Source organism: Electrona antarctica (assembly GCF_951216825.1).
Source record: "Electrona antarctica genome assembly, chromosome: 10".
Classification (NCBI taxonomy): Eukaryota; Metazoa; Chordata; class Actinopteri; order Myctophiformes; family Myctophidae; genus Electrona; species Electrona antarctica.
In genome coordinates, this window is record NC_136791.1 from 21571600 (window position 1) to 21586040 (window position 14441).

The 14441-nt window shown below is 45.4% G+C and overlaps 1 protein-coding gene across 1 annotated transcript in view; it reads right to left on the reverse strand.

The window, feature by feature from the left end:
* Positions 1–1054: 1054 nt before the first annotated feature.
* Positions 1055–14441, reverse strand: part of LOC306931433 (uncharacterized protein) — a gene marked incomplete at its 3' end in the record, with an annotated part of 26929 nt that continues 13542 nt past the window's right edge. The window contains exon 9 of the mRNA XM_079512834.1: positions 1055–1090. Within this exon, the coding sequence (XP_079368960.1) occupies positions 1055–1090 (36 nt within the window). The remainder of the gene's footprint in view (positions 1091–14441) is intronic.

The following is a 14441-nucleotide window of genomic DNA, read 5'->3' on the forward strand; positions in this document are numbered from 1 at the left end:
TGGCACTGGTGGAAGTGAGCACTGCACTAAGTACTGTACACCAGATTCTACGATATGTCTTCTAAATCATGACAGTTTTCTGAAAAACCTATGTCAGTGGTTCTCAAATAATTCATCTCAAGGACCCCAAAAGTGATATGTAATTGGCCGCCGACCCCCATCTGACAATATGTTGTTCCAGGGACCCCGCCCAGAAGCAAATATTTGAGTTAAAAACGTTCGCTCTGAAAGAATATATATTCAAAGATTTGCGACACATTTTCACGATTTTTCAAAAATAGCAGATCTACAAGCTCATAGGGCTTGGTGCCGCGCTATGAGCTTGTAGATCTGCTATTTTTCAACAGCTAAATTATAACATAATGCTTAAAACACCAAAAGGGGTTCCTGTCCTGTACACATTTTAGGGGCTTTTTCTTTACTATTATAATGTATTTCAATTTGTGTTATCTTATACTTCTACTCCATTCCAATTTCAGAGGCATATGTTTTACTTTTTATCCCAATGCAATTCGTTTTAAGTTACTTTACAGATTTTGAGTATCAATACAAAACATGCATTAACCACTTAAGCCCTATTTCAGCTATTTGGGGGGGAGGAGCTAATCTACAAACTCAGTTTGTAGATTGATCTTTTTCACAATAAAATAATAATGAAAACAACCTAAATGGTAAATGGTAAATGGTGCATTTATATAGCGCCTTTATCCAAGGCGCTTTACATAGATTGTGCATTACATTCACCCATTCACACACACATTCATACACCGATGGCAGCGGAAACCATGCAAGGCACCAACTAGCACATCAGGAGCAATTAGGGGTTCAGTGTCTTGCTCAAGGACACTTCGACAGTAACTCTGGGGGAGCCCGGGTTCGAACTCGCAAACGTGCGGTTCCCATCCAGGCACTCTACCCCTGAGCCACGGCCGCCCTACAGTATATAAAGAAAATATCAAAAGTTATTGAACAAACACGGCCCTCTCACGCATTAGAGGAGTAGTATGATAGTATCAGCCACCAGACGCAGGGACGTGTGTTTTCATTCAATGATTCAATAACGCAGCTTATTGCAGCTGTTGAGGCCGTACTACAAACAGACAGACATATATACAGACATACACGTGTGGCCAGTCATTGGAGCGGTTAGGCACCGCTCAAAAGGCTACAGGCTACAGGCTACAGAGTGTCACCGTTTACTGTCCAATCAGATGAGGGCAAAGCACACAAAAGCTTTGGGAAGTGTTCCGAATCGCTGGCCAATCCGAGGGGAGAATCCCACTAGCAGAAACAGAATAGGGTCGACGTGGTGTCTGGTTGATAGGATCGAGCTTACCAGCACAGCTCCACTTGCCTCCACACTTCCACAGACTCAAGTACTCTGCCAAGGTTCTAGGCTTATTATCCCGCCCTCAATGTCTTCACATAATTGTGAAGACAGTTAATATAAAACACATTATTCAGGCACATTTCAGCCACCTCTTTTACCCATTAGGACCACTCTACACAACGTCATCAAACAGCGACGCGCACCTACGGTAACATTATTATTTTATGTTTTTCGTGTCACTAGAGCGAGAACGGCCGCAGGCCGGTCGAGCTTCTAGTAGAGAGTTATTGCCCGATTTAAACGTTTTGAAATGATTGCAGTGCAACAACAATAGTCTGCTTTCCTATAGGCAACCACACTAAATATCTGAGTCCTTCATCGGTGAGCACATCTGGAGCTGCAGTGCAGTCCGCTCCAACGTGCTGCCTGCAGGCAGCTGGGCCAAATGCAACAGCTGTGGTTACTGTTACCATGGCGATGATGATATAAACGTGTCTGTCGTTGGCGTGGAGAACCTTCAGTCCCTCATGTCGGTGGGCCTGCATGGCGATGGGGAGGATACTGGATCCTCTGTAGCAGGGGTTCTCAAAGTGGGGTCCAGGGTAGGGGCAGGGGTCCTTGAGAGGGTCTCAGGCGGTCCCCGGGCCGGCTAAATGGTTGATAGTCGGCAGTGGTGGAAAGTACATTTACTCAACTACTGTACTTAAAATACAAATTTGAGATACTTTTACTTTACTGGAGTATTTCCAATTTTCAGTACTTTTACTTCTACTCCACTATATCGCAGAGACAAATATTCCCAGTTCGATCCCGGGCTCTCCCAGAGTCAGTGTCGAAGTGTACTCCGGACCCCGAATGGCTCCCCGATGCGCTGGTTGGTGCCTTGCATGGTTTCCTCTGCCATCGGTGTATGAATGTGTGTGTGAATGGGTGAATGTAATGCGCAATGAATCTATGTAAAGTGCCTTGGATAAAAGAGCTACTATATAAATGCACCATTTACCATTTACGGCCGATACAGCCGATCTACAAGCTCGCCAATGCGTCTATATGGAGGAGGTGGACATTGGGAGCGTCAGAGGTGGAAAATATTCTGTGTTCTGTCCCAGCTAGTGGGGGGGAAGGTAAAGTGGTGACAACCATGGGAAAAATGACTCCATGCTTGGAGCTGGCCCCATTCTGCCAGCACGCGCACACACACACATTATGCACGCAAGCAATGATGCTCGCACGTGCGCACGCACACTCACGCTTGCACAGGATGGCTGGCAAGTTTGGCTGGCAAATAGTGGATCTACCTAGCAACAAAAGCATAACTTAACTCCTGAAGCGCACACACACACACACACACACACACACACACACACACACTGATCGAGCAGGTTTTCCATTATAAAGTCAGTTACCTGAGAAGGAGTGTCGGTGTGCAGGGCTCATGTTCAGCCGTGCATGCGTCCCCCCCGGGGGTCCCTAGGGGTCCTTCACGCTACACACAACTTTCTCCTGAAGCCTCGGTGCTCGCAGGGCGTCGCAGTGCGGCATGCACTGAGCTTGTGGATCAGTTATTTTCAGTGGTGTAAAAAAACACTCGCACTATGAGCTTGTAGATCTGCTATTTTTCAATAGCTAAAGTATAATCCTTAAAACACCAAAAGGGGTTCCTGTCCTGACTGGGTTAAAAATAGCCAATCTACAAGATCACAACGTGACGATGTAGATCGGCTATTATTAACTATTCAAAAATGTTTTTCAAAATACAAAAAAAGGCAAAGTAGTTTAGGGATAAGGGGTATAGCACTGGCAAAAATAGAGCCCTATATGCAGCCAGTATGCCCTGTTTTCCTTTTGCACCTTGTCCTATATAATATACTCCACACACGTGCGCGCATGTATGTGTGCAGCATACAGTCATCGCTGGGAGGAGCCTTTTCAGGTCGGTGAGGTTGAGAACTAATTTATTTCACAAATAAAAGGACTGGCTATTCATACAAAGCTGCAACAAGGTAACTCTGTCATTTCTCGACCGTTTCGGACGCGGGAAGGCTCGCCGGAACCGGGCCGGCCTCCTGGGCGTGTTCCTGGGGGTCTGGATGTTCCGGGGACCCCCACACGGTAACTCTGTAATTTTTTCGATCATTTCGGACGCGCAAAGGCTGTTGGATGTTCCGGGGACCCCCAGGGACCCCCACACGGTAACTCTGTCATTTCAAGATTTTTTTTCCAAAAAGAAAAGAAAAGTACAGTATAGAGCACAGTACACTACAATACAGTAGGCTACAGTACAGTACAGTAACTGTAACAATAAATGTTTAGTTGCACCGCTCAGTTCAAACAGGTGTGATTTTTCCTACAGATCTGACCAATACACAGATAAACAGATCATGTGTTGGGCCAGGGGGAGGGGCCGATCAAGGCGAACGAGTCCATCAGTTAGTGTCAAGATTGACCTCTACAAAGACAAAGACAAACGCACACACACACACACACACGCGCACGCACACAGCACAGTGCCTAGGAGCCAGCGAGTCATTCTGGGTAAGACAGCAAAGGGCTTTGCTTCAAGTGTGCGCTAATGTTATCCAGAAATGCTGACTTGGCATGTTGGCCATATGACTGCATGTGCCGCAAAGCGCACGCACGCACGCACGCACGCACGCACGCACGTACGCACGCACGCACGCACGCACGCACGCACGCACAGCGGTGGTGCATTAGCAGCCTACAGCGCTCCAGGTAGCAGCAAGAGAAAGGGGACATGGAGGAGCAAATGGAGTGGAATGTTCTACTCCACATGAAGATGTGGATGAAATGTTTGAGAATGGCTGATGTATACGGTATACGAGACAAAACCTACAGTAATGTAATCGTTTCTAAAGGTGAACTTACTGATGACTAGTGCTGTCACGATTACACATTTAAGTACTCAATTAATTGTTAATTGATTAACGATTGAATTGTGTTTTTTGCATCGGAACGTTACAATTTCTATTTCTGTTTGACTTTTAGGCTTCATAATCACAAATTGCACAGGGCAGATTTGACAAATAACTTAAATATACAAAGAAATCACAGACACATTTAATATATATATTTTTTTAAAGTTCAAAAACTTTTACAAAATAGCATAAATAGTTGATCCGCAAGCTTACAACACATTCATCTCAAAACATTGCGATTAGACGATTATGTATTATGTACAGTAATAATTGTGACAGGCTTCTTCCTTTCTTTCTTTCCTTCCTCGTCACACAGGCCACTCACGATCGTGTGGGACAGAGAGACGAGGCAGAGATAGCGAGGAGGAAGGCGTGGAAATGGTGAAATGTCATCAAGTGTGGTGCGTGATGCCACGGCCTACGCACTGTGACTGAGCAGCAGCCAGCATCGTGATCTACAGTAGCCTCCTCCCTATGCTCTGCCTACTCTAACCCCTGTCTCTCTCTCTACATCTCTCTCTGTGTCTCTCTCTCTCTCTCTCTCCACATCTCTGTCTCTCCCCATCTCTCCCTCTCTCTCTCTCTCTCTCTCTCTCACTCTCTCTCTCTCTCTCTCTCCGTCTCTTGGTCTCTCTCACTCCCCATCTCTTTGTCTCTCTCACTCCATATCTCTGTCTCTCTCTCGACATATCTCTGTCTCACTCTCGACATATCTCTGTCTCACTCTCTCTCTCTACATCTCTGTCTCACTCTCTACATCTCTGTCCGTCCCCCCCACATCTCTCCATCTCTCTCTACATCTGTCTCTCTCTACATCTCTCTCTGTCTCTCTCTGAGCACATAAAAACACAATGTTTTATAGCGTAGGCTGGCCTCTCAACAGGGCTATGCTTGCTCTTTGTTAACTTGGAACAGGCCAGGCTGCTCTTATCACGCAGCGCCCTGCGGAGCGGAGCGGAGCAGAGCGGACTGGACTGTACAGTGAAGTAGTAAATAGCTACAGGTTTTTGTGGAGTACTGGCCCGTTGCAGGCCCAGGCTCACTGACGCCCTCCAGGGATAAAGAGGAAATGTCTGCTTTTATTTGATGTGGAGCAGCAGTCATTGGGGCGCTGGCCACCAGACATTAAAGTAGAGTTCAACTTTGATGCCACTTAAATGTGCCCCCCGCCCCAGTCCAGCCCCAGCAGTGGGGGAAGTAATCCAATTATTTGAGGGGCACTAGCACCTCCTATATTCAGCTATAGTGTATATTTACGTCATACGTAGACGAGCAAATCGGGTATTTTTGTCCTACACACATTCATACACCGATGCAAGGTACCAACCTGCACATCGGGAGCAATTAGGGGTTCAGAGTCTTGCTCAAGGACACTTCGACACCAACTCTAGGGGAGCCTGGGTTCGAACTGGGAACCTTGCGGTTGCCATCCGGTCACTCTACCCCTGAGCCACTGCCACCCCTATATGTGCTACGATGATAAGAGCGCAAAAGTAGCAATACCACTATGTAGAAATGCTAAACATTTTACTTGAGAGTATTGGCATGAAAATGTACTTTACAAAAGAAAAGCTTTGACAGTGTTTGAAAAACAATAGCAAATGTACAAGCTCCCAAAATGTTGGATTGTTGCTATTTTTGATGCGCCTAGTCAAACTATAAAAGTTTGTGTTTCATAACAATAATAATCTAACTCCGTCCGTAACATAACTAGTAGTAACGTCAAATAAATAATTATAGTGGAGTAAAAAGTTAAAAACTTTGGACCACTGCTTTGATGCCACTAAGGCCTCCGCCCGCCCCCTTTCTGTCGGTGCCATTGTACCGTGCCCTGCCCGTTCCACCGGCCATTAAGTCTGCTGGATGAGCTTTGAAGTTGTGCCACTTGGGTTCTCAGCGTCAATAGAAATCCCCAAGTTGCCATTCCCCCCCCCCCCCCCCCCCCCCCCACTCCACCCAAAAACCACCAAAGAAATGCCAGTCAAATCTTAGCGAGGGCACACAATGGCCCCGTCTCACCGGGGGATGGGGGCTCGCTCATGCATTCAGCTCAAAATAGGTTTAAAACTTTATTTTTCTTTCTAAAATAGCAAATCTACGATCTACAAGCCCCCCAGAAAGCAACTCTAAATTGATATGTGGATATCTAACATAATTTCAGGTAACTGTAGAGAGTTGACAAATGACTCCAGCGCTACACCTCCCATACGTGTATATCTCACGCTGTGAAACCCCAAATAAATAAAAAAGTTCCCCCTCATACTCCTAAATCTCTGATATCTCTGCGTGAATCACATTAAAATGATTTTCCAGATTACCGCGTTTCTTTGTTATCCAAGCCGCGCTAGTATAAACGCAGTTTAAACGCAGAATCTTGCAATTAAGCGGCAAACGCTCTTCTGACCGAGCAACCGTGACATTTGGACCGCCCCAAATGTCTACAGTCGCTTACAACCTTGTATAAATGATATTATGTACATAATATGTCATGTCTATATACCATGCTTACAGCCTTGCATACAGTAAAGGATATAATGACATATTCATAAGCCAATTGTTCTGCATCATAACGTGACATCCTGCCCTGCTTGCTATATAATACGCTTTCCATTGTTTCACGTCATTCTCTCAGTGGTTCTCAACCAGTGGTCCGGGGACCACCAGTGGGTCTTTGAGGGGGTTCCAGGCAGTGTTGTTTTTGTCAGTACATTTTGATTTTAGTTTTAGTCATAGTCTTTTGAATAATTTTAATTTAGTTTCAGTCACATTTTAGTCACCTAGAATGTTTTAGTGTTAGTCCAGTTTTAGTCGACAAAATGTTATACGATTTTAGTCGACTAAATCTACAGTTGATTTAGTCGACTAAAATGTGTTTTGACAGGCCTTGATGTTGTTGTAATGGCAGATTTTACACTTTGTTTGCATGCTGAAAATAGCAGATCTACGAGCTTGTAGATCTGCTATTTTCAGCATGCAACCTAGCATAAAACTGGATCTCTTGTCCACTAGTCCCGTCCTAACATTTTAGTCTAGTTTTTATTTGTTGACGAAATTGTCAATATATTTAGTCTTAGTTTTAGTCATCATAGATTCTCTTTTATTTTGTTTTAGTCAGTGAAAAAAGGTAGTCGACGAACATTTTTCGTCTTAGTTTTAGTGGACGAAAACAACACTGGTCCCAGGTGGTCCTCAGCATCATACCGTGGTGACATCCTGCCCTGCATGCTTGCTACTGCATATTATGTTTTACATTGTCTCACGACGTTCTTTCATTGTTTCACGTCTCGTTTTTCCAAAGTGCTCACCTACTCACTTCACTTCGTGTCCCTTCCTGTGTGTTTCCTCGATGGTCCACCCCGCCCGGCCCCGGTCACTTTCACCTGTCCCTCACTTTATTCTTACATTTTTATTATCCCACGATTCCTGTAACCCACTTTTTTCACCCAGTGTCAATTGTCTGCTGGGCGCTACACTCACTCTGCCAACCTGGGGAGAGCGACGGAACAACCTCATGTTTCCATCAATGTAATGAGGAGTCCATGCAGCTTCTTTTCACATATCTAATCTATAGTTAACCATTAATGAGTGCGCCTTTTTATGAAGGAGAAACCTCTATATTCTCTTTGTGACATGATGCTCTCCAGTTCTGTTGGCCAGCGTTCAGACACATCATGTGGGTTAGAATGCATTGAAACAACATGCCGAAATATGTGCCGCAGCTTGAGGGATTCATACTGGGGTTTAATCCCATATGCACTGCATTATGTATTTTAATATAATATGCATTGCATATGTCGCTGTAGTAATAATACGCCTGCCCTGTTGCTGATTTACACTTTGCAACTGAAGCGCGACATGCACACAGGTCCACTGGTACGGTTCTGTTTAAGAGTTACTTTGAAATGCCTACGTGTTAAAATAAATGAATGTTTTGCTAGCTCTGAAGTAATCATTGACTTTATTACTATATCTACCATTGTGTGCCTATTAGAAGGCCTGCACTGCATATGCTGTACACACACTATACACTTACAACGTGGATTAACATTGTCAGTCACCACAACCGATTTCAGTCATTTTTATTCATTGATTAAATTGTAAATGTATGTTCAGATTAAACATCTTGATTTGATTTTTGAACATAAAAAGTACAAATAACAGTACATCAACACAATATCAATCACACCATTATTTTGTTCAAGAAGGGACAGAGAGAAGCAATGCTTATATTGTCCGGCCCCCTTCTTACCTTTACATATATTGTAAAACAATATATTATAATACAAAAAAATGTATATAATCTTCCATAGAACCATAGGGTTTCTGATATTTCATGAACGCAAAGACTTTCTTCAACTGGTAGAACATAGTTTAGAATGATAATACCTAATCCACGTAACTCGAGAATCGTTCGCCCCACCGACTTCAAATTCGACGCACGCGTTCCACACCCCTGCAGGGAGTGCAGTGCCCGGTGTCGAGTTGGTCGGGCCCACACAGTTGTCCAGAACCGCCACCACTTACGTTATCAATAAGGGCAAAATATCTTAAAATGGTTTCACCAGTTGACTCTGTAATTGATTTCCCCACCCCCCCCCCCCCCAACACCAAATGTCTTTGCTGAAAACAGCCTTCAGGAAAATATTAAAGCCCTATTGTTATCTTCCTATATACTTTCGCACAGTTTATCAGCCATCATCAACAGATAAAATCATCTGGTAACCATTTAGGTCCGACCTTCAAATTCATCACATCTTTACGCTGCTGTTATGGACTCTGAGTGCCCGGCCTCCGTGCCATTGGCTGTCAGGCTGTCTGCCTCTGTGCCATTGGCTGTCAGGCAAGTCAATCGTTTGAGGGAAGCGGGAGGGGCCAACAGGGGGAGAGGAGAGGTCGTGGAGAGGTCAGTGAGGCTTATTTGTTCAGGATATCCTGCCTCACTGAGAGAGAGCGAGAGCGAGAGCGTGAGCGTGTGCGCGCGCGTGTGTGTGTATGCATGCATGCATGCATGCATGCGAGAGAGAGTGATAGAGAGTGACAAGAGACTCAAACCTGTCCCTTCTCCCACCATGTGTAGGAGTAGGCAGTGGTAGAAAAAAGTACTAACATTTTTACTTAAGTAAAAGTATCAATAGTACTGCAATATAGAACTACTCTGTTACAAGTAGAAGTCCGAAATTCAAAAGGTACTCGAGTAAAAGCACAAAGGTATTTGCATCAAAATGTACTGAAAGTACTAAAAGTAAAAGTACTCATTATGCCGAATATGTGCCATTTCTTGTGCTAAGTGTGCACGTGCACAGGAGCCCTGAGCCAATGGGGGTCCTTGGATTCAGAATGTCCTCAAAGTCACACTTCCAACAAGATTTGACCTGATCAAATTGGATTTTCCGTTCCAGAGAAAATGACAATTTTAGCCGATTTTGGATCGCCAATCTTTGCCATTGTTTTTTCTTTACTAACACAGGCTAGGAAGCGACAAACTAGATACCTGAGTAAAGTTCACTTTGAGGTGCATCCAACACATCCACTTAATTTCCCGTCTGCCTTACCGTTAGGCTGCTAGGGCCAGTTGAAAAACCTGTGCCGCACCCTAAAAAAAATACAAGCCACGTTCGGGAGGGGGAGGGAGTTGGATAGTCTCCTGCCGACAACTTATCGTCGGGACGGCGCTATCGACCTGGTCAGGACTTCTAGTCGGACGTCGATCGCCAACCGGACTTGTTTGGTCGGGCCCGAACAGGCTTGGCCTGTCGTTAACCACTGGGCTGGCGAAAAGTGCTTTGTGTTGGTGCGGATGCGGAGACTCTTTGAGTGAAACAAGCGACCGGGTCTATGAAAACAAGCCCAAAAGAAGCGACCAGTTTCACCACTTGAGCCCTATTATTACATCAGCTATTTTCAAAAAATAATCTTGAAAGCAAGCCCAAACAAGCAACTACACTTCAGAAATAAGACCAAACATAAGCAACCTGCAAATATATGAACATCTACAATCGACTTTAAAAGTTTCATGACATTAATTTTCATTCATTTCTATTTTTCGTTTTTCTTTTAGGTTTTATAACCTCAATTTCACCCACACAACCTGAACTTTGAACATTCAGTGGATTTTCTGCGGTCTGGGGTTTTCTCTGTGTGTTCTGAAGCCTTTTGAGCTGCAATAAAAACAGGCAAACAGGCCTCAACAGTGACATCTGCTGGCAAATTGTAATGTCATATATGGGCTTTGTGGACTGTTACATCACAGTAACAGTCTGTTACCCCAGACCACCACTTTTAACATTCTACTGAATGTTAAAAGTTCAGGTTTTTTGGGTGCAATTGAGCTCAGAAAACCTAAAAGAAGTAAGAAAAATTACAAAAACTTTTTTTTTAATGTCACGATCCCTTTAACGCTTTGGTGGAGAGACACCTTATCCCCTGTTTCTGTGGCATGATGAGGCAGCTTGATGTACAAAATAAAATACACTCCCTGGACATTACGCTATACGTAACTGGGACTTTCCCCCTCTGTTCTCCCCTTGATGCTGAAGGCGAAGCAGGGAGGCATTTGGTCCCATCTTTATAGTCTAGTAATGGTTTGAGACCCTACCCGGGGATTGAACCCCGACCTGCCAATCCCAGGGCTGACACTCTAACCACAAGGACACTGACCTGGACCTGCCCGCCCGTATAACCTAATTACCTGGATGTAGATTATTGTGTCCACAGGCCTATATAAGCCCTGCTAGTGGAGCATGTCTAATGGGTTATCTCCATGCAGTTATCTATAAACTAGAGGGCGGACTGCCTCGCTCCAGCTATTAATTTCAATGGAAGTTGCTCAGTGGCGTTTTGGAAGGACCCGGAAGAATGCTCTACTTCCACATTTTCTTGATTTGGACACCAAAATTTGGTGGCGAAAATCTTGGTGGCATGCTAACTCCCCCGAACGCGCCTGAATCGATTGATGAACGAGCGCGGCGTGTTAAACCCCAGCTGCTGCGGGCTCTGTTGCTCGTGCTACATGCACGAGCAAAACCGCCCGCCTGCAGTTCCAGCTTTGACCAGGCGGCTTCAACGTGGGCCAGCTGCTCTGGGGGCTCTATTAACCCTGCTAGTAGAGCTGGGCCATTGGCCTGGGCCGGTTGAGCGGTCCAGGCACCTAGGCTGGTAATCCAGAATGACAGCGAGTTGCGGGTCCCCCCCCCCCCCCCCCCCCATCTCTCCCCCTTCCTGTCAAGCTACGGTTAATCTATCAATAAAGGGAAAAAGCCCCAAAAATATATATTAAAAAAAGAGCAGGGCCATTAACTGAAAATAATATCAAAACCAATATTCCAATGCATCCGATAGCCTAGTGGTTAAGAGGCTCAATCGTGCCTTTGCTGCGTGTCACTCCCCGTCTATCTCTCTCCGTTTCCTGTCACACTCACACTGTACTATTCAATAAAAATACAAAAAACAACAGCAATATATTTATCTAATATATTTAGTGTGACCAACAACAGACTTAATGATGCTCATGCAGGTTAATCAATTAATCAAGAAGCAGGGTTTTTTTTTAATCGACACATGGATAATTCAAATGATTGACGCGATTAACCACGTTATATAACACAATGGTGGTGTACAAAAACAGATAAAGTAGCCGACCTGCAATTAGATCGGCCATTTTCGTAATTGATCTTATTCGTTATAATGGTCTATAAATCACAATAGAGGCTATAGAAGCTTGATATGGATTGGCCATCATCATCATCATCATCCAAAACCAGCAGACCTGATGGGTGATCCGTAGTAAATCCTCATTACAACACCGACAACACTCCCGTCAGGCGGCCCGGCAGGTCAAAGGTCACCGCGCCAGACAATAGTGTCACCATGGTAACCTTGAGGGGTGGTGCACGCCCCCCCCCAATCCCGTGTGTGGTGATGGGCGAGGTGGAGGCGGGGGAAGGGCGAAGCGTGTGCAGTGGGGGGAGGGGCCGGCTGACAGGAGGAGCATGTGTGCAGTCTATGCACTCTTCACCTAAAAAACGCCTTGCTGGGTGCTTTTCAGCGTGGAATGACTCACTGGTGCTCAACGCGTGGTCCTGGGGACCGCCGGGGGTCCCAAATGGGACCCCCGGCGGTCCACTGCACACACAATGGAACCAAATGGACCCTTATGGTCATAATAGGCGCCGTTCCTGCGAGTACCTTGTCATTTCTCGAGGGTGCTCGAGCACCCTTGAGAAATGACAAGCAAAAAACATGCAGCCGTCTCACGGACCAGATTTACATTACATTATTATTATTATTATAATTGTTTTGATATTTTTTATGGCTTTTTTGCCTTTATTTGATAGGGTACAGTAGTGTGACAGGAAAGGGGGAGTGAGATTGGGGGAAGACATGCGGCAAAGGCCGATGGGCTCGGGACTCTATAGGAAGCTATAGGTCCGCTCAGCCGCGCTCCAGGCCGCATTACATTAATTTGATCTAGCCCACCCACTAAAGTTAAAGTAGCTCACCCATCCAATTGTGGATTCGGTCTTACACACCTATACTACTTAGTAGGTCACACAACAATTGACCATTTATGTGCATAATATGCTATTGACACTCGGCAGCTTTGTAAAGCTTTGGTGTAGGAGTGGAGTGAAGTGGTGTGTTTACACACAGTGCATTCACCCATTCACACACACACATTCATACGCCGATGGCGGAGGAAACCACGCGACCTGCTCGCTGGGAGCAATTAGGGGTTCAGAGTCTTGCTCAAGGACACTTTGCCAATAACTCTGGGGGAGCCCGGGATCGAACTGGGAACTTTGCGGTTCCCATCCGGCCGCTCTACCGGTCACTAGAGCCACTGCCGCCCGATCAATATAGAAATCCTGCAGACACACTAAAATACTTTCAAACTGGTGTCCCTATTTTGAACATCTAATTATAGTTCTTTCTAAAATAGTGACAATGGCCAATCTGCAAGGTGCCACAATGCAGCCCGTTGGCAGCTTCTGTAGATTGTATATTGTTGCTAGTTTTTAAGTGGTGCAACCACTTCCTTAAGTGACTATGTGTGTGGGTGGCTGGCTGGCTGGCTGGCTGGCTGGGTGGGTGGGTGCGTCTGAGCACGAAAACAGCATGGTTGTTTTTCACCACCTATGCGCAACCTAACACACACACAAACACACACGCACATATTAACCGTATATATGGTGATTTTGTGTGTGCCCGTACAGTACAGTACAGTACAGTACAGTACAGTACAGTACAGTACAGTACAGTACAGTACAGTACAGTACAGTACAGTACAGTACAGTACAGTAGAGGGACCCCACACGGTAACTCTGTCATTTCTCAACCGTTTCAGACGCGGGGCGGCTCGCCGGAATCGGGCCGGCACCCTGGGTGCGTTCCTGTGGGTCTGGAACTCCCCCCCCCCCCGGGGACCCCCACACGGAGTTGCACACCACTTACTTCACGGGTGTGATTTTTTGCATGACACAGGTTTCATCGTGACAGCAACCATAAACATACAGTATACACGTGCACACAAATGATTCACGCATGCACAGGTTTGACTAGCAGTTTTCACTATGTTTGCATAGTGAGACCACACACACACACACACACACACACACACACACACACACACACACACACACACACACACACACACACAGTGTCCTGTAATCAAAAGGTACACAAAGGCATTGTGTCTCATGTCTTTCACGTGCAAATGTTGTACAAACGTCGTTTATAGCGCCTGAAAGTCAAACTGAAATGCAATTCTTGTACTGTGTACATGTCATGTGTTCCCATGTTTAAAGATGCTCGGAACACAAATGAATCGTTAATGACAATTAAAGGCCAGCTGAAATGACAGCTCTACTGGCGTTGTGAGCTACGGGGGAGGGGAGGGGAGGGGAGGGGAGGCAGTCCTGTAGCCTGCAGCTAGTGCTCTCATCACGTCTAGACTATTTGGGTCAATTTCATTCTACCATAAGCAGAAGAATCAAACCTCTATGTACTCTGCTGTCGTTTCTCTTGACTGTGTGTGTGTGTGTGTGTGTGTGTGTGTGTGTGTGTGTGTGTGTGTGTGTGTGTGTGTGTGTGTGTGTGTGTGTGTGTGTGTGTGTGTGTGTGTGTGTGTGTGTGCACACATGCATGTGTTTTTGGATGCGTCTGTGCATTCATGCATG